At 43.8% G+C, this 21141-nt stretch overlaps 1 protein-coding gene across 1 annotated transcript in view; it reads left to right on the top strand.

The window, feature by feature from the left end:
* LOC138669956 (uncharacterized) overlaps window positions 1–21141 on the top strand; it is a 66829-nt gene that overhangs the window by 13722 nt on the left and 31966 nt on the right. Inside the window, exons 6-8 of the mRNA XM_069756860.1 lie at window positions 4937–5028; window positions 15621–15778; window positions 20950–21053. Of these exons, the coding sequence (XP_069612961.1) occupies window positions 4937–5028; window positions 15621–15778; window positions 20950–21053 (354 nt within the window). The remainder of the gene's footprint in view (window positions 1–4936; window positions 5029–15620; window positions 15779–20949; window positions 21054–21141) is intronic.

The following is a 21141-nucleotide window of genomic DNA, read 5'->3' on the forward strand; positions in this document are numbered from 1 at the left end:
GCAGGGGCTGTTTTGTCGCAGAGAAGTTCTGATTGCTCGGTGATGAAGCCATGCGTCTTCTTTTCCAGGAAGTTTTCGCCTGCTGAGCGAAATTATGATGTTGGCAATCGAGAGTTGCTGGCCATGAAGTGGGCATTCAAGGAGTGGCGTCATTGGCTTGAAGGAGCTAAGCATCGCGTGGTGGTCTTGACTGATCATAAGAACTTGACTTATCTCGAGTCTGCCAAGCGGTTGAATCCTAGACAGGCTCGTTGGTCGCTGTTTTTTGCCCGTTTTGACTTTGTGATTTCGTACCTTCCAGGCTCTAAAAATGTGAAGGCGGATGCTTTGTCTAGGAGTTTTGTGCCCGACTCTCCGGGTTTATCTGAGCCGGCGGGTATTCTCAAAGAGGGAGTAATTGTGTCTGCCATCTCCCCTGATTTGCGGCGGGTGCTGCAAAAATTTCAGGCTAATAAACCTGATCGTTGCCCAGCGGAGAAACTGTTTGTCCCTGATAGGTGGACGAATAAAGTTATCTCTGAGGTTCATTGTTCGGTGTTGGCTGGTCATCCTGGAATCTTTGGTACCAGAGAGTTAGTGGCTAGATCCTTTTGGTGGCCATCTCTGTCGCGGGATGTGCGTTCTTTTGTGCAGTCCTGTGGGATTTGTGCTCGGGCTAAGCCCTGCTGTTCTCGTGCCAGTGGGTTGCTTTTGCCCTTGCCGGTCCCGAAGAGGCCTTGGACACATATCTCTATGGATTTTATTTCAGATCTTCCCGTCTCTCAAAAGATGTCAGTCATTTGGGTGGTCTGTGATCGCTTCTCTAAGATGGTCCATTTGGTACCCTTGCCTAAATTACCTTCCTCCTCTGATTTGGTGCCATTGTTCTTCCAGCATGTGGTTCGTTTACATGGCATTCCAGAGAATTTCGTTTCTGACAGAGGTTCCCAGTTTGTTTCGAGGTTCTGGCGAGCCTTTTGTGCTAGGATGGGCATTGACTTGTCTTTTTCCTCGGCTTTCCATCCTCAGACTAATGGCCAGACCGAACGAACCAATCAGACCTTGGAAACATATCTGAGATGCTTTGTTTCTGCTGATCAGGATGACTGGGTGTCCTTTTTGCCTTTGGCTGAGTTCGCCCTTTAATAATCGGGCCAGCTCGGCTACCTTGGTTTCGCCGTTTTTCTGCAACTCTGGGTTCCATCCTCGTTTCTCTTCAGGGCAGGTTGAGTCTTCGGACTGTCCTGGTGTGGATACTGTGGTGGACAGGTTGCAGCAGATTTGGACTCATGTAGTGGACAATTTGACCTTGTCCCAGGAGAAGGCTCAACGTTTCGCTAATCGCAGACGCTGTGTGGGTCCCCGACTTTGTGTTGGGGATTTGGTTTGGTTATCTTCTCGTCATATTCCTATGAAGGTTTCCTCTCCTAAGTTTAAACCTCGTTTCATTGGTCCGTATAGGATTTCTGAGGATCTTAATCCTGTGTCTTTTCGTCTGACCCTTCCAGATTCTTTTTCCATACATAACGTATTCCATAGGTCATTGTTGCGGAGATACGTGGCACCTATGGTTCCATCTGTTGATCCTCCTGCCCCGGTTTTGGTGGAGGGGGAGTTGGAGTATATTGTGGAGAAGATTTTGGATTCTCGTGTTTCAAGACGGAAACTCCAGTATCTGGTTAAGTGGAAGGGTTATGCTCAGGAAGATAATTCCTGGGTCTTTGCCTCTGATGTCCATGCTCCCAATCTTGTTCGTGCCTTTCATATGGCTCATCCTGGTCGTCCTGGGGGCTCTGGTGAGGGTTCGGTGACCCCTCCTCAAGGGGGGGTACTGTTGTGAATTCTGTGGCAGAGCTCCCTCCTGTGGTCACAAGTGGTACTTCGGCTGATTCTCTCTGTGAGCTTCCGTTGGTGGAGGAGAGTGGTACTGCGGCTTCTGAGTTTTCTTCCTCAGGTGATGTGGTGAAGTCGTTAGGTGCTGCTCTATTTAACTCCACCTAGTGCTTTGATCCTGGCCTCCAGTCAATGTTCTAGTATTGGACCTGTTTCCTCCTGGATCGTTCCTGTGGCCTGCTGCTCTGCATAGCTAAGTTCCGCTTTTGCTATTTTGTTTGCTGTTTTTTTCTGTCCAGCTTGCTTATTTGTTTTTTCCTTGCTTGCTGGAAGCTCTGGGACGCAGAGGGTGTACCTCCGTGCCGTTAGTTCGGTACGGAGGGTCTTTTTGCCCCCTTTGCGTGGTTTTTTGTAGGGTTTTGTGTTGACCGCAAAGTTACCTTTCCTATCCTCGCTCTGTTCAGAAAGTCGGGCCTCACTTTGCTAAATCTATTTAATCTCTACGTTTGTCTTTTCATCTTTACTCACAGTCATTATATGTGGGGGCTGCCTTTTCCTTTGGGGTATTTCTCTGAGGCAAGGTAGGCTTATTTTCTATCTTCAGGCTAGCTAGTTTCTCAGGCTGTGCCGAGTTGCATAGGGAGCGTTAGGCGCAATCCACGGCTGCCTCTAGTGTGGTTGGAGAGGATTAGGGATTGCGGTCAGCAGAGTTTCCACGTCTCCGAGCTCGTTCTATGTTTTTGGGTTATTGTCAGGTCACTGTATGTGCTCTGACTTCTATGTCCATTGTGGTACTGAATTACCTTATCATAACACATTATAGACAATGGCCCTGTCAGCACTTACACCCAAATCCCGTTTTGTGGGGTTCTGATATAAGCCCTGATGGTGATACTGAACATAAGGTAAAATGCGATGTGAACATCGCCTTAATCACTGATCGCAGTATTTCCTTACATACAGAGAACAGAGAGTAGTCGTGGCGAACATTTTAACACCCCTCTTCCATTACACAAATACATTTTATTACAACCCCTGGCAAAAATTATGGAGTCACCGGCCTTGGAGGATGTTCATTCAGTTGTTTAATGTTGTAGAAAAAAAGCAGATCACAGACATGGCACAAAACTAAAGTCATTTCAAATGGCAACTTTCTGGCTTTAAGAAACACTAAAAGAAATCCAGAACAAAAAATGTGGTAGTCAGTAATGGTTACTTTTTTAGACCAAGCAGAGGGGAAAAATTATGAACTCACTCAATTATGTGGGAAAAAATAATGGAATCATGAAAAACAAACAAAAAACAATCCAACACATCCCTAGTATTTTGTTGCACCGCCTCTCGCTTTTATTACAGCTTGCAGTCTCTGAGGCATGGACTTAATGAGTGTCAAACAGACTCTTCATCAATCTGCCTCCAACTTTCTCTGATTGCTGGTGCCAGATCAGCTTTGCAGGTTGGAGCCTTGTCATGGACCATTTTCTTCAACTTCCACCAAAGATTTTCAATTGGATTGAGACCCAGACTATTTGCAGGCCATAACATTGACCTTATGTGTCTTTCTTCAAGGAATTTTTTCACAGCTTTTGTTCTATGGCAGGATGCATTATCTTCTTGAAAAATGATTTCATCATCCCCAAACATCCATTCAATAGATGGGTTAAGAAAAGTGTCCAAAATATCAACCTAAACTTGTGCATTTATTGAAGATGTAATGACAGCCATCTCCCCAGTGCCTTTACCTGACATGCAGCCCCATATCATCAATGACTGTGGATATTTGCATGTTTTCTTCAGGCAGTCATCTTTATAAATCTCATTGGAGCAGCACCAAACAAAAGTTCCAGCATCATCTCATTGCCCAATGCAGATTCGCGATTCATCACTGAATATGACTTTCATCCAGTCATCCACAGTCCACGATTGCTTTTCCTTAGCTCATTGTAACCTTGTTTTTTTCTGTTTAGGTGTTAATGATGGCTTTCATTTAGCTTTTCTGTATATAAATTCCATTTCCTTTAGGTGGTTTCTTACAGTTCGGTCACAGACGTTGACTCCAGTTTCCACCCATTCGTTCCTCATTTGTTTTGTTGTGCATTTCCTGTTATGGAGACATATTGCTTGAAGTTCCCGGTCTTGACGCTTTGATGTCTTCCTTGGTCTACCAGTATGTTTACCTTTAACAACCTTCCCATGTTGTTTGCATTTGGTCCAGATTTTAGACACAGCTGATTGAACAACCAACATCTTTTGCAACATTGCGTGATAATTTACCCTCTTTTAAGAGTTTGATAATCCTCTCCTTTGTTTGAATTGACATCTCATGTTGGAGCCATGATTCTTGTCAGTCCACTTGGTGCAACAGTTCTCCAAGGTGTGATCACTTCTTTTTAGATGCAGAATAACGAGCAGATCTAATTTGATGCAGGCGTTAGTTTTGGGAATTGAAATTTAGAGGATGACTCCACAATTTTTTTTTTCTTTCTGCTTGTTCTAAAAAAGTAACCTTTACTGACTACAACGTTTTTTGTTCTTGATTTCTTTTAGTGTTTATTAAAGCCAGAAAGTTGCCATTTGAAATGACTGTAGTTTTCTGCCATGCCTGTGATCCGCTTTTTCCTACAACATTAAACTGAATGAACATCCTCCAAGGCCGGTGGTTATATACCCGTTGTACTCACCTGCTCCCGGCGTGGTACCTGCTTCTCAATGACAGATGGTCTCAGCGCCAGCAGCTTCCTCCAGTGTTGAGCGGTCACTGGTACCGCTCATGAAAATAATGAATATGCGCTCCACCCCTATGGGAGTGGAGTCACGTCCATAGTCATTACTTTAATGAGCGGTACGATGTGACCGCTCAACTCTGGAAGAAGCTGTCGGCGCCCGGAGACCATCTGTGTGAAGCAGGGACAGCGCCGGGAGCAGGTGAGTATGATTTGACAGCTGCCTCTCCCCCACCGACCCCCTGGGAATGACTCGAGTATAAGCCAAGAGGGACACATTCAGTCTAAAAAAATAGGCCGAAAATCTCGGCTTGTACTTGAGTATATACGGTAATTTTTGTCAGGGGTTGTACAATCACAAGTGTTTAGTCCAAGTTGCTCATCTTTTGTTTTTTCCACAGGTGGAGGAGAGAGACTTGCGAATTACATTTTTACCACAATTTCAGGCTTGTGTTGAAGCTGGGACCTACAGCATTATGTGCAGTTATAACAGGCAAGTATTCAGACACACGCCATTGGCAGTCATTACTGGGCTTTATTATAGATCCAGGATTTTAGGACACTGCATTTTTTCGTTGCTGGTTTTCCACAGGTGTCCACACTAAAATGTGTAATACCAATCTACTGTTTATTGCATTTATGTTGCTTTTCTATGAGTTTTCTCTTTTTAATGCATTTTTTTTTAGATTTGATGCTACCTTTTTATTGTGTTGTTTTAGTGCCAAAAAGATTCAATTCTGTACTTTAATTTTCCTATCAGGCAATTTTCCATTTTTGAACCTCTATTTTATCATCCCTTTCTTCCAAAGTGTTTCAACATTTTTATTCACCCTTTGAGTGCTTATTTTTGGGTGGACAAGATGTAGTTTTGTATGGCACTATCCATTTGACCAGATATTTTACTGGAAAATGGGAAATAATTCCATCTGCAGCGCAAAAAAAATGTGATAATTTTTTTGGGGGGTTTGTTTTTACAAAGTATATTGTGCTGTAAAAATGACGAGGAATTATGATTATACAATTCCAAAATTGTATCGGTTTAGTTTTTAAGTGGTAAAAAAAGTAAAATCGATGTACAATATACGGCAATACCATGGCATCGCAGTATAAAGTGAAAAACATTCTGTTATGAAGTCCACCCAGTGGCTGGGCTTCATAGGAGGACCAATATGATGGCCACATGGTGCCTTCAGCACTCTCTCGACTGCCATAACAGTCCATTGGAAAGAATGAGCTAGAAGACAAAAGAGTGCATTAGGGACTTATCCGATGATGCGGAGGAGTGAGAAAAGTGAGACCACTCACAAGTCAGCAACATGAGATAAGCATACAGTATGTACTCAGGAGAAATTGTGTAACAAATTGCACTTTTTTGTTTATTCCTATTAGTCTTTTTTTTAATTAAAAATTTGATGCTAAAGCAACATTTTAGTGTTGTTTTCATGTACTTAGCCCAATGTTATATAGTCGCATGAGGGATGAAAGTGCTCACTACAACTCTACATAAATTTCTTGAGGGGTGTACTTTTGGGGAGTTTCTATTGTTTAGGCACATCAGGGACTCTGCAAACATGACATGCTGTCTGTTATCTATTCCATGTAGTAAGGAATCACCGCACACTCTTGATGAACATTTGCAGAAAGTTTATTTCACATGTAGTGAGTATGACAAAAGCACTGATATGGAAAAAGGTGCAAGAAATTTAGCGACAAAAAAAAATAATGTTTTAACCCTGCCAGAGTCTTATTCATACTGTTGTTGGAGACAAATAACTGACAAGTCCAATTGTTGATACTAGGAAGCATGTCTAGAAGTAAATGGTACCTTATTTGGCTTGCGTTCCTGGGCTCCTGCGCCTTCATCATGTGCGTCTTGTGTTATCTATTCCAGACAATTTTGTGCTCCGGAATCAAATCGTGCTCCTTCCCTTCTGAGCCAACGCATATGGGGTATTAGTGTACTGAGGACTAATTGCACAACAAAATTTATAGATCATTTTCTTCGGTTATCCTTGCGAAATTTAAAAATTTGTGGCTAAAGCAACATTTTTGTGTGAAAAATAAAATTAAATTTTTATCCTTGCACATGTAAATTACCTCTTCAGAGAAAAAGAGGACTTGAACTCTACAGCGCCACCTATTGGAAGTAGCGATCCTACAAGTCACAGTCAACCCTTTAACGAGTCGTGCAATATGACTTAGGGTAAGAGCCAAATCAGTATCTCATTTCGCAGACATGGTGTTTCAGGCTGTTGGCCCTCATCAGTACGAAGCATGAGAACTGATTTGGCTAGGTGAGAGGCTCAGAACTGAGGTCTAAGGGGTAAGGTTTCTCCTTGTGGAGAGTGACATACCAGCTCTGGCTTGTTAAGGTAAGGATGCTTATTCGCCATGCAATGCTCCTCTGGGAAGTTTAATATGTAAATTGCCTCTTCAAAGAAAAAGAGGACTTGAGCTCTATAGCGCCACCTGTTGGAAGTAGTGATCCTACAAGTCACAATCAACCCTTTAATGAGTCTTGCAATATGACTTAGGATTGGAGCCAAATCAGTATCTCAATTCACAGACACGGTGTTTTGGGCTGTTATAGTTTGTCAGGCATACGTAGCATAGTTGTGTGTGCTACCCTTTGCCCTTATTTTTTGGTGTTTTAAATTCACCGAAATAGGTCAAGTTTGGTCATTGGAGGCCGGTTCCAATTCCAAGGCCACAGATTTGCCAGTGTGGTATTTCCGTTACAGCCGTCATATATCTCTGTCCTCCAAGTTTGGGCATTGGAGGCCGGTGTACTTATTTTTTGGCTGTGTGATACTCAAATTCTATACAGCGCTATTTAGCATAAAAAAAAAATTCCAAGGCCACAGATTTGCCAGTGTGGTATTTCTGTGAGAGCCCTCATATATCTCTGCTACAAGTCTGGACATCGTAGGCCGGTGTATTTACTTTTTGGCTGTGTGATACTCAAATTCTATACAGCACTATTTCACATAAATTAACTTTAAAAAAAAAATTGAGTACAGTCTGTTAGGTCAGGCTGAGGCCTGCCTGGTGTTTGGGTTTGAAAAATTGTAGATTTGCAGGCATACTGATCACATATTATTTAGCTACTAATAAAGACATTTGTGTTGTGCATTTGAAATAGTGCAGTAGTCCATTTAAAATGGTTAAGGCAAGGGGCAAGGGACGGAGAAGTGGATGTGATGCTGATGGTGCATCCAGAGGACAAGGCCGTTGGCAAGGTGAGAATGGGCAACAACAAAGACCCACATCTTTTCACTCGACCTTCCTGTCCCAGTTTCTAGGGGACTGCAGCACACCTCTATTGAAGCCAGAGCAGTGTGAAATGGTTGTTGGTTGGATAGCGGATAATGCTTCCAGTCACTTAGCTACCATCACCACCTTGTCTTCCACACGGTCAAGTCTGAGTAGCCGTGAGTGTGGCCAGGATATTCCTCACGATCCTCCTTCCTCCCACCATGCCGAGTGCCCTGAGACAACTGATCCCACACTTGGACGCTCTGAAGAGCTGTTCAATTTTCCATTTCAAGATTCAGAAATCTCTGCCAGTCAATTTGAAGTGGGGAAAGATGAGATCACATGTAGAGCTGCCCAAAGCTTTGACCAGCCCCGGTCACACGAAGGCCATGGTGGGAAAGTGTCGCAAGAGGTGGACGATGATGAGACACAATTGCCAGTAAGTCAGGAGGAGGAGCAGGGTGCGGATGTGGAAGACGAGGTGATGGATGACATAGTGACTGACCCAACCTGGCAGGAGACATGCATAGCAAGGACAGCAGCACAAATGGGGAAGGAGGCATATCCCCCAACAGGCAGGAAGAAGCAGTGTGGTGGCCACAGACAGAAGGCATGCATCTGTTCCCTGTAACGCCAACATGAGTGAAGTTGCCATTCCACCTGTGAGATCTTCCTGAGTCTGGCTATTTTTTAAAGACTCTGCCGATAACCTCAAACAGGCCATTTGCAGCACCTGCCATGCCCGCATCAGCAGGGTAAGCAAAACAACCAGCCTGACCACCACCAGCATAATCAGGCACATGCAAGCAAAGCACCCAACTTTGTGGGCCGAACCGCAGGCTTCAGGACCACTGCCTGCTGGTCACAGCACTGCTTCTTCCACTGTTTTGCATAGAAGCCAATCCCCAGTACACCGTGCATGTGAAGATGCCTCTAGCCCTGCACCTGTTGTGGCCCACAGTCAAGCAGCAAGCCCCTCTATGTCCTTGTCCCAACACATCGTTCAGTTGTCTATAACCCAGGTCACAGTCCTCAATTCTAATATTTCTCTTCTGCTTGCGCTAGAAATGCTGCCTTTTAGGCTTGTTGAGACGGAAGCTTTCCGCAACCTGATGTCGGCGTCCATCCCAAGGTACTCGGTCCCCAGTCGCCACTATATCTCCCAGTGTGCCGTACTGGCATTACACCAGCATGTGTCCCACAACATTACCCGTGCCCTCAACAATGCTGTTACTGGGAAAGTCCACCGATCCACAAACACGTGGACAAGTGTTTGTGGGCAGGGATGGTACATCTCAATGACGGCACACTGGGTTAACATAGTGGAAGCCGGGACCCAGTTGGATCTTGGGATGTAACACATCCTCCCCACGCCGAGGATTGCTGGCCCTACGTCAATCAGGGTTGCCCCCACAGTCTACAGCTCCTGTACCTCCTCCTCCTCCATGTCTGAAATCAACACATTAGTCAGAAGCTGGAAGCACTGCAGCAGTGCCTCAGCCAAGCAGCAACAGGCTGTGCTGAAGCTAATCTGCATAGATGACAAACCGCACAATGCAGAAGAGTTGTGGACAGCGCTCAAAGTGAAAGAGCAGTCAGATATTTGGATGACACCGCTGAACCTACAGCCAGGCATGGTCTTGTGTGTGACAATGGCCGGAACCTTGTGGTGGCTCTGAGGCAAGGTGACCTCACACACGTACCTTGCTTGGCCCATGTGGTTAACCTCGTTTTTGAACGTTTTCTGAAAAGCTACCTGGAGCTGCCAGATCTGCTAGTGAAAGTACGCCGTCTGTCTGCCCATTTTAGAAAGTCAGCTTCAGCTTCAGCCACCCTTGCCGTGCTTCAGCAGCGTTTTCAGCTTCCAGCTCACCGACTGTTGTGTGATGTCCCCACACGCTGGAACTCTATGCTGCATATGTTGGAAAGGATTTGTGAGCAGCAGAGGGCCGTTGTTAACTACCAACATCAACAAGGCCGTCGAATTTCAGGTGAGACTCCACACATAAGACCTCAGGACTGGACATGGATGTCAGACATATGTAACATCCTCCAAAACTTTGATGACTGCACCAAGATGGTGAGCGGTCATGACTCCATAATTAGCATCACCATCCCACTTCTCAGCATTCTGAAAAACTCTCTGCTCACAATCAAAGAGGATGCATTGCAGGCGGAGCACGAGGACATGGAGAAAGGAAACATACAGGGGGATTACACTCAGCCCAGCCTCATGTCTTTTCAACGTGGATTGGTAGGCAATGAGGAGGAGAAGGAAAAACAGGAGCTACTTTCATGCTCTATAGAGGGTACTACAAACACATCTGTATTAGCTTCTGTTCAGCGGGTATGGCCTGAGGACAGGGAGGAGGAGGACATTCGTCAGTCGTCCTGTTGGTGAGAACACGGAAGTCTTGCCTGTTAGCAGTCTGGCACGCATGGCTGACTTTATGTTGCGCTGCATTTCACGTGACCCTCGGATTATCAAAATTTTGGGTGACAGTCGTTACTGGTTGGTGACACTTCTAGACCCACGCTACAAGGAGAACTTTCAATCTCTTCTGCCTGAGGCAGAGAGGTGTACTAAAATGTTGTAGTACCACAGGACCCTTGTAGCGGAATTACTTAGATAATTCCCATGTGAGTACGCTGGCAGCAGACGTCAGAGTTTGTTGTACAACCAAGGACTCCAAGCGAAAGAGACAGAAGTACAATCCAGCTCAGACAGGGGAACAATGGCCAAGTTCTGGGACAGTTTTCTCAGACCCTCCCATCGTGGCGGCACAGAGGCAAGGGGTGCTGTCACAAGAAGTGCAATGTTTGGGAAGATGGTGAGGGAGTACCTTGCAGATCGTACAAACGTCCTCCGTGATTCCTCTGTGCCTTTTAATTATTGGGTATCGAAGCTGGACACATGGCATGAACTGGCTCTCTACGCCTTGGAGTTCCTGGCCTGCCCTGCTGCTAGCGTTCTGTCAGAGCGGGTTTTTAGTGCCGCTGGTGGAATTATAACAGATAAGCGCATCTGCCTGTCAACTGAAAATGCTGACAGGCTGACTCTTATAAAAATGAACAAGACCTGGATTTGGAAAGACTTCTGTACACCACCAAGTGAAAACAGTGAAACATAACCTCAAATACATTCTCTTTTTTGGGGAGGTGTATTCTCATGCACCTCTTCACAACCACACATGGGTATACGCTTCCAGATTTGGTCTGTTTGTTCTTATCCTCCTTCTTATCCTCATCCTCCTCATCCAGAACCACTATATCACCAGGGTGAACGTGGTCTGTACGGTGCATTTTGGCCAAGGGTGCTGTGATGGTACTCTTTTAAAGGACAACACATTGGGGAATTGGGCATGACATTACATTGGGCCTACTTCTTAACTCGGTCGCCTGCAATCTGTCCTGTACCTGCCAGTAGATCACCACGGTGAAAGTGCTCTGTACTTTTATAGGCCAGTGAATTGTGGGCAAGGGGGCTGTGATGGCACTATTTTTTTAAGTCCAAAAAGGGCAACACATTGGGGAATTGGGCATGACATTCCATTGGGCCTACTTCTTAACTCAGTCGCCTGCAATCTGTCCTGTATCTGCTAGTAGATCACCAGGGTGAACATGCTCTGTACGGTGCATTTTGGCCAAGGGGGCTGTGATAGCACTCTTTTACTCTTAAAAAAAAAAAAGGATCCCACATTTGGGAATTGGGCATGACATTTCATTGGGCCGACTTCTTAACTTGGTCTCCTGCAATCTAAAATGTACCTGCCACTAGATCACCAGGGTGAACGTGCTCAGTACTGTTATAGGCCATTGAAGTTTGGGCTAGGGGCATGCGATAGCACTAGTGTATTTTTAAAAAAAGGTACCCCCAATGGGGAATTGTTTGGCAGATCATGCACTGCATTACAAGTCTCAGAGACCCACACCACTACATTGGTCCTAATTCTTAACTTTGTCTCCTGCAATGTCTCTTCCTTATCTCCGACGACATGACCTGGGTGAACATGCTTTGTACTGTTATAGGCCCGTGAAGTTTGGGCACGAGGGGCTGTGATGGCAATAGTATATTTTTTAAAAAAGGTACCCCCCATTGGTGAAACCACATCCATGATGGCAAACACTTCACATTTGTGTACCTTAAAGCACTCACTTGAAAAGCTCCTTTTTGTGTTGCCTGGTTGCTCAAATTGGACACAATACACTTCATATAAATTTGATAAAGCAATGCTGTTAGTTTGGCTCAGTAGTTCATTAAAATATAGCTTTGTCCACTATATTAGTTTCTCTCCTTGAGAGCCATAACTTTGGTTGCCTCAAATGTACAAATGGCGAATATAAAAATGGCGATTTGTAAACAAGATTGAAATACTGTACACCGAATGCATTCAGACAATCACATAGCTGCATGTCTTGGAAAACATTTACAGATGTGACAGGCAATGCTCATAGTGACATAATCTTGATAAATGTTTGTTTACTTACTCCACAAACAGTTCGAAACCTCTATGTTTGCTGTTTGTCATTGTAAAACATTAAGGTTTACTGATACTCTGCCTGTGGTGGTTTGATCTAAATCCTTGTGACTTTTACTTTCTAGGGGTTTATGGCCCCTCGTCTGATGAGTCCATGATATCTGTTTCATCCAACCTTGAAAAGTGGCCACTTGAAGGTCTGGGTTAAACTAGAGTTACTACATAGTGTAAATCACTATATAAGACCAGAGAAGCATGACTAAGACAGATGCCAAAACTGAGGTACCTGTACATGTAAAGTGTGCTGATACCTGCATAATTGGGGACGCCCATGCAGTGTAGATAATCTCCCAGGGGTTCTCTGTCTTGGTGTTGCTTCTAGGATATTCCAGACGGATGATATTTTAAAGCCTCATGGTGATGATCTAAGTAGACTGTATGAAGTTAATCTTCATATATACGTAATCAGTATATTTATGTAATCCTTGTATGTACTTATAAACCTTTGTATGTTATTGTTAACATCTACAAAAATGTACGCACTCACACTATTCAATCTTAATATTCCTTGAACTTTGTAGTTTGCAATGAAATTGCTTTGTATTGCAAGTATTAGCCTTTTTTAAAGCCGTATCTGAACCTTCGTGTTAAAAACATGGCAAACACAATTGCCAAATTCTCCCATAAATAATTCTGCAAAGAGGGAACAATCATACCATTAAAAAATACGAATGAGTTTTCCTGGGCCCATCCAGTATGTGGGTTCCAAGGCCTAATGGGGTGCATATGACTATGCAGCAGGGCTGGCCTTGCCACCAATGTATAAAACAAAGGAGTACGGAGTACAAAATGCATATTGTGAAGTGGATTTTCATGGGCCCATCCACTATGTGGGTTCAAAGGCTTATTGGGGTGCATATGAATTGGTAGCAGGGCAGGCCTTGAATTTAATGCAACACTTTTTCAGGAGTCCCCCCTGGACATCTTATGACAGGGGTATTGTGGTGCGTCGTAATTCTTGGCAGCCCATCCACTCATAGCATAGGCTACAACAGCTTAGGAGACCCACTGTTTCATAATGGCCCTTTAAGAAGATTAATGCCGCCTGATGCACCAGTAAAAATAGGCTCTGTGACTTTAAGAGTCCCTCCTTCGTAAATGAACAAGATGGGTCTGCTTATGTGTCACACACCGCATGGACAGCTAGGGGTGTTAAATGTTGCAGTGACATTTCCCAGTGAATGCATTTGTAATGGTTGAAAGCAATGCTAAAGTTGAAAAACGCTGCGTCTGAACTAAGCCTAAGTGGGAGAGGAAATTTTCGGTCTGGGGTTAAATATTTGGCCTGACAGGCAAGTCATTAACCTGCAAAGGATGTACCTTGACATATTTCCCAGTAAAACCCGTTTTGGTTTCGTTTTAATGTGTCTTTTGTGGCCCCGGGAAAAATGGCATGAATCTCGGAAAAAAATGATTAAAGCTGTGAACTAGGAGTCAGGAATGCTTCCCGGGGTGATCCCCATGAGGTTCCTGTGTCATTTGAGCAGTGTTTCCATCATTTTCAGACATTTTTATACCTTAAAAGGACCCCCGGGGGGGGTTCGCAGTAAAAATACTCGGGTCTCCCATAGACTTACATTGGGCTCGTTGTTCTGGCCGAGTACCCGAGTATTCCAATTTGCTCGACCCAAGCAACGAGCACCCGAGCATTTTAGTGCTCGCCCATCACTAGTAAGGAGGCTTATTCGCCGTGCAATGCTCCTCTGGAGCATCCTTGCACATTGCTATAATTCATGTGAAGCACCTAAAGGGTTAATAAACTTCTTTATTGTGGTTTTGAACACTTTGAGGAGTGCGGTTTTTTAAATTTTGTCACTTTTGGGTATTTTCTGTCACATTGGCCCCTCAAAGTCACTTCAAATATGATGTTGTCCCTAAAAAATTGGTTTTGTAAATTTTTTTGGAAAAATGAAATATTGCTCATAGACATAAACATTTAATCCTTCTAACTTCCTAATAAAAAAATGTTTAAAAAATTATGCATATGCAAAGTAGGCATGTGGTAAATGTTAGTTATATCACGCAAAATACTTAGTGAATATCTGGTTAAAGGGCATAAAAATTAAAAGTTTGAAAATTGCGAAATTTTCACAAATAAATGCAAAAACCATTGACTTAAATTTACCGCTAACAGTACAACAGTCTCGTTAACCTGCATTCCTTTGTTTACCAAACCTGACAAGAGGAGAAGTGAGTGCAGACTATAGAAGGCGATAACCTTTCTAGCTGACTGAGATTCAACATTTATCTCCTGCTTTAGTCCACACTCCCTCCTCTGCTTGTCCTGTCAGGATCGGTGAACAGAGGAATGAGTGTTGTTAATGATGACTGTCCAGAACTTTGCCCTTACCCAACTGTCTCCAGCAGACGTCTTTATGGAGCTCGTCCAACAATCTCACGAATGGGAAACTGCTGGGAACTGACTTATTTAAACTCCTGATAGTGCACTAACTAAAGATTACCTTTTTTGCTAATTTTTTGCTAAATAAAGGAATTGAGTACAAATTTAAATATTTAAATGTACTTTTATTTTATTTATTTTTATTACATTTTTCGAAGTATTCCTTTAATGTGTGTAGAAGATACAGAAACAGGTTGATTAACACACCTAGTTGTTTCTGTGTCTCCTCGCTTCACAATTTCTTCTCCACCAGAGACTAGGAATCTGGCACACCTATTTTCGATATTGGTGGGGGTAATCTCAGCAGTCAGCCCACCATTTAGATATTTATTGCATCATACTGATATGCCATGAAGGTATTGTGCTGGAAACCCTCCGTAATGTGGTCTTAATTTGGTTTCCCTATAATATAACTTCAAGCTAGAACTATTAAAGGGCTTGAATAGGAATTGGGGATTGTCCTTAGGATAGGTCATCAATTTCAGATTGATAGCAGTGTGACACCCGGCAACCCCACCGACAAGGTTTTCTCGGTGCTGGTAACAGATGGAAGTGAATAACTGCAGAAGAGAAATACACAACTGTCAACTGCACAGTGGCCGTGGCCGAATGCTATACGTCCAACCCTTTTTGAATGAATGGGGGTGAATCTGTAGTACCATGCTGGGGCCACAAAATACTTAACTGAGCTCTGCAGTTCCACTCCGAAGCTGATCATTTCTGGCCAGCACCAAGAACAGTTGATCGTTGGGGGCGCTAGGTGTAGCACCCACACCAATCTAATATTGATCACCTTTCCAAAAGATAAGCAATCAGTAAAGTCATGGTCAACTCCATAAAAGCTTTATTTTCCCACTGATGACGTGATTTAAATTTATTTGTGTTTTGCAGAGTAAATGGAGTTCCCGCTTGTGCTAATAAAAAGCTACTATCTGACATCCTGCGCTCAGAGTGGGGCTTTAAAGGTTATGTTGTAAGTGATGAAGGCGCAGTTGAATTTATTATGTGGGCACACAAGTACACCAGCAGCTTTCTGGAAACAGCCATTGGTGAGTCCTCAGAATAATCATCTACCTGGAAGGCCCCTGATGTTGGTTCAGTCTAATGCAGTGTTTCTCAACTTCAGTCCTCAAGACCCCACAGCAGGTCATGTTTTCACGATTTCCTTAGTATTGCATAGGCGATGGAATTAATGCTTGAGCAGGTGATGAAATTATCACCTGTGCAATACTAAAGAAATCCTGAAAATATGACCTGTTGTGGGGTCTTGAGGACTGGAGTTGAGAAACACTGGTCTAATGTATTTAATGAGGTCCCCAGAAACAAAGATTGCTGTGAAGAGAGTTCTTTAGCTTTGAGCTCTCATTGGTCATTTAAAGATGAAAGGCAACAGACTTGTGTCTTAGACCCTTTGCAATATATTTTTTTTTTATCAACTAAAAATAAATTATCAACAGAATTATGAGTCCAATCCTCAGTTTCAATTCCTACACAACAACAAGGAGAAAATAAGATGGCACTTAAAGTGAGCTGCAGCTGTAAACATGCCCTAGAACATTGACTACTCACTGTATACAGAGTCGTGATTGAAGGAACACCCCTACACACCAAGGACTCAAAGCTGGAGACTGCTGAGAGGAATAAAGTTTTCTTCCGGTAGCCGTGCTTTCAGTTTGGTGGCTTGGCAGCTTTAGAATGCTCTTAACCTGCAAATTAACCCATACCTTCAATTTAATAGCTTTTGGGGACATGACAGGTTCCATTTAAGTTCTTTCTTAATTTGTTACCGAATGGTAACCTCTTTATAGCTGTTACTGTTCGATATCAGTTAAAGTATGCAAAAATGCTGGACTAGTAGAAACAGCAAGATTTCTTTTCTACAAGAACAGCTGCAGAGAGTCGTGTGCGCCTACTGTGCTTTCCAGGATACCATAAACCAGTAGTACGTACACTACTTTGCTAGAAAGTTGGGCCCTCTTGGGGGACGTTAGAGCTGCTTCTGAAGGTTTTGGTAGTGGACTGGAAATTTTAGACAAATCATCAGTCTGGGGCTACCCACGTTTTTACTAAAGGAGCACTCCCATCAACATTTTATCCCCTAAATATATTGCAGTCATCATATTATATAACACTGTGTAATTACAATTGCTAATTTTGCCTTTCTGCCCAGGTAATTCTTCTCCTTTCCATTAGGCATATGACATCATGTAATTAAAAACTGGCTAGCTGAATCCTTCTAAACTCTATGTAGCAACTGAAAATCAATTTCCCCTTCATGAGTCACTGCAAAAGTACCTGGCAGGGGTAGGAGGGATCAGCTGGGTCAGGAGTTGAAGAAGGGGATTGATTTATGCAAGGAAAAGAGACTTCCTGAGATTTTAAAAAGAATTTGAGTGCTTCTTTAACCCCTTCCCGACCCATGACGCCACGTAGGCGTCATGAAAGTCAGTGCCAATCCGACCCATGACGCCTATGTGGCGTCATGGAAAGATCGCGTCCCTGCAGATCGGGTAAAAGGGTTAACTCTAATTTCACCCGATCTGCAGGGACAGGGGGAGTGGTACTTTAGCTTCCCCCCCCCGTGGCTACGATCGCTCTGATTGGCTGTTGAAAGTGAAACTGCCAATCAGAGCGATTTGTAATATTTCACCTCAAAAACTGGTGAAATATTACAAGCCAGCCATGGCAGATGCTGCAATATCATCGGCCATGGCTGGAAACACTGATATGCCCTCCCACCCCACCAATCGCCCCCCCCCCACCCCACCAATCGCCCCCCCCCCCACCCCACCAATCGCCCCCCCCAGTCCACCGATCTGTGCTCTGCTCCCCTCCGTCCTGTGCTCCGCTCCCCCGTCCTCCTGTCCGCTCCCCCCCCCGTGCTCCTATGCCACCCCCTCGTGCTCCGACGCCCCCCCGTGCCCTGATCCCCCCCCCCCCCTTATACTTACCAAGGCTCCCGGTGTCTGTCCGTCCATCCGTCTTCTCCATGGGCACCACCATCTTCCAAAATGGCAGGCGCATATGCAGTGCGCCCGCCGAGTCTGCCGGCCGGCAGATTCGTTCCATGTACATTTTGATCACAGTGATCCAAAAAAAAAAAAAAAGTATAGGTAGGAACAATAATAAAATAAAGAAAAAATTTTTTTTTCCACTACAGTTAGAACTAGGGTTAAGGTTAGGGTTAGGGAATGTGCACACGTATTCTGGTTTTTATAAATCCGCAGTGCAAAACCGCTGTGGATTTATTGCGGATTTAACGCTGTTTTTCTGCGGATTTCACTGCGGTTTTCTATTGGAGCAGTTGTAAAACCGCTGCGGAATCCGCAGAAAGAAGTGAAATGTGCGGAATGTAAACCGCTGCGTTTCCACGCAGTTTTTTCCGCAGCATGTGCACAGCGTTTTTTGTAAATTCATGGGAAACTGCTGCGGACCTGCAGCGGCAGAAACGCTGTGGATCCGCAGCATTTTCCACAACGTGTGCACATGCCCTTAGAATTAGGCTATGTGCACACGGTGCGGATTTGGCTGCGGATCCGCAGGGGATTGGCCACTGCGGATTCGTAGCAGTTTTCCATCAGCTTTACAGTTCCATATAAACCTATGGAAAACCAAATCCGCTGTGTCCATGGTGCGGAAAATACCACGCGGGAACGCTGTGTTGTATTTTCTGCAGCATGTCAATTCTTTGTGCGGATTCCGCAGCGTTTTACACCTGTTCCTCAATAGGAATCCGCAGGTGAAATCTGCGCAAAAAACACTGGAAATCCACGGTAAATCCGCAGGTAAAACGCAGTGCCTTTTACCCGCGGATTTTTCAAAAATGGTGCGGAAAAATCTCACACGAATCCGCAACGTGGGCACATAGCTTTAGAGTTGGGGTTGGAATTAGGGCTAGGGTTGGAAATAGGGTTAAGTTTAGGCTTGTAGTTAGGGTTATGGTTAGGGGTGTGTTGGGGTTAGGGTTGTGGTTAGGGGTGTGTTGGGGTTAGGGTTTGGATTAGGGTTAGAATTATGTTTAGGGTTGAGATTAGGGTTAGGGGTGTGTTGGAGTTAGAATTGAGGGGTTTCCACTGTTTAGGCACATCAGGGGTCTCCAAACGCAACATGGCGCCACCATTGATTCCAGCCAATCTTGCGTTCAAAAAGTCAAATGGTGCTCCCTCCCTCCTAAGCCCCGACATGCGCCAAAACAGTGGTTTACCCCCACATATGGGGTACCAGCATACTCGGGACAAACTGGGCAACAACTATTGGGGTCCAATTTCTCCTGCTACCCTTGTGAAAATAAAAAACTGCTTGCTAAAACATCATTATTGAGGAAAGAAAAATTATTTTTTTATTTTCACGGCTCTGCGTTATAAACTTCTGTGAAGCACTTGGGGGTTCAAAGTGCTCACCACATATCTAGATAAGTTCCTTTGGGGGTCTGGTTTCCAAAATAGGGTTACTTGTGGGGGGGGTTTACTGTTTAGGCACATCAGGAGCTCTGCAAATGCAATGTGACGCCCGCAGACCATTCCATCAAAGTCTGCATTTCAAAACGCCACTACTTCCCTTCCGAGCCCCGACGTGTGCCCAATCAGTGGTTTACCCCCACATATGGGGTATCAGCGTACTCAGGACAAACTGGGCAACAATTATTGGGGTCCAATTTCTCCTGTTACTCTTGTGAAAATAAAAAATTGCGGGCTTAAACATAATTTTTGAGGAAAGAAAAATGATTTTTTATTTTCACGGCTCTGCGTTATAAACTTCTGTGAAGCACTTGGGGGTTTAAAGTGGTCACCGCACATCTAGGTTAGTTCCATGGGAGGTCTAGTTTCCAAAATGGGGTCACATGTGGGAGAGCTCAAATATTTAGGCACACAGGGGCTTTCCAAACGCGACATGGTGTCAGCTAACGATTGGAGCTAATTTTTCATTCAAAAAGTCAAATGGCGCTCCTTCCCTTCCAAGCCAGGCCGTGTGCCCAAACAGTGGTTTACCCCCACATGTGAGGTATCACTGTACTCAGGAGAAATTGCCCAATAAATTTTAGGATCCATTTTATCCTCTTGCCCATGTGCAAATGAACAAATTGAGGCCAAAATAAATTTTTTGTGAAAAAAAAGTACTTTTTCATTGTTAAGGATCAATTTGTGAAGCACCTGGGGGTTCAAAGTGCTCACTACGCATCTAGATAAGTTCCTTTGGGGGTCTAGTTTCCAAAATGGGGTCACTTGTGGGGGAGCTCCAATGTTTAGGCACACAGGGGCTCTCCAAACGCGACATGGTGTCCGCTAAAGATTGGAGCCAATTTTTCATTGAAAAAGTCAAATGGCGCTCCTTCCCTTCCGAGCCCTGTCGTGCGCCCAAACAGTAGTTCCCCCCCACATATGGGGTATCGGCATACTCAGGACAAATTGTACAATAACTTTTGGGGTCCAGTTTCTCTTTTTACCCTTGGGAAAATTAAAAAAATGTTGCTAAAAGATCATTTTTGTGACTAAAAAGTTAAATGTTAATTTTTTCCATCCATGTTGCTTCTGCTGCTGTGAAGCACCTGAAGGGTTAATAAACTTCTTGAATGTGGTTTTGAGCACCTTGAGGGGTGCAGTTTTTAGAATGGTGTCACTTTTGGGTATTTTCAGCCATATAGACCCTCAAACTGACTTCAAATGTGAGGTGGTCCCTAAAAAAATGGTTTTGTAAATTTCGTTGTAAAAATGAGAAATCGCTGGTCAAATTTTAACCCTTACAACTTCCTAGCCAAAAAAATGTTGTTTCCAAAATTGTGCTGATGTAAAGTAGATGTGTGGGAAATGTTATTTATTAACTATTTTGTGTCACATAACTCTCTGGTTTAACAGAATAAAAATTCAAAATTTGAAATTTTCAAAATTTTAGCCAAATTTCCATTTTTTCACAAATAAACGCAAAAATTATTGACCTAAATTTACCACTAACATGAAGCCCAATATGTCACGAAAAAACAGTCTCAGAACTGTTAGGATCCGTTGAAGCGTTCCTGAGTTATTACCTCATAAAAGGACACTGGTCAGAATTGCAAAAAACGGCCAGGTCATTAAGGTCAAAATAGGCTGGGTCATGAAGGGGTTAAGTAAAAAGGGCAACCTCAAATTTGTGATTGGTGCTTGTAATCACTTGCTGACTTTCTTATGTAAAAACACAAAGTTGGAGGAAGCACAGCATTTTAATTTTTGCTATTTGTCTTTAGCTTCCGTGACCTCTGGATGCAATTTGGAGCTGTCCTTCAATCTGAAAGACAATGTTTTCATGAAAATACAAGATGCAGTGAATTTGGGAAACATCACGCTGGAGGTAAAGAATAGCATAAGGAAAGATAATTATTTCTGGCTCAAAATGAAAAGCCCCTTTTTGTACCAATATATTCCATCCAAGAATTACC

The sequence above is a fragment of the Ranitomeya imitator genome, chromosome 3 (genome assembly GCF_032444005.1).
Source record: "Ranitomeya imitator isolate aRanImi1 chromosome 3, aRanImi1.pri, whole genome shotgun sequence".
In the NCBI taxonomy this organism is placed as follows: domain Eukaryota; kingdom Metazoa; phylum Chordata; class Amphibia; order Anura; family Dendrobatidae; genus Ranitomeya; species Ranitomeya imitator.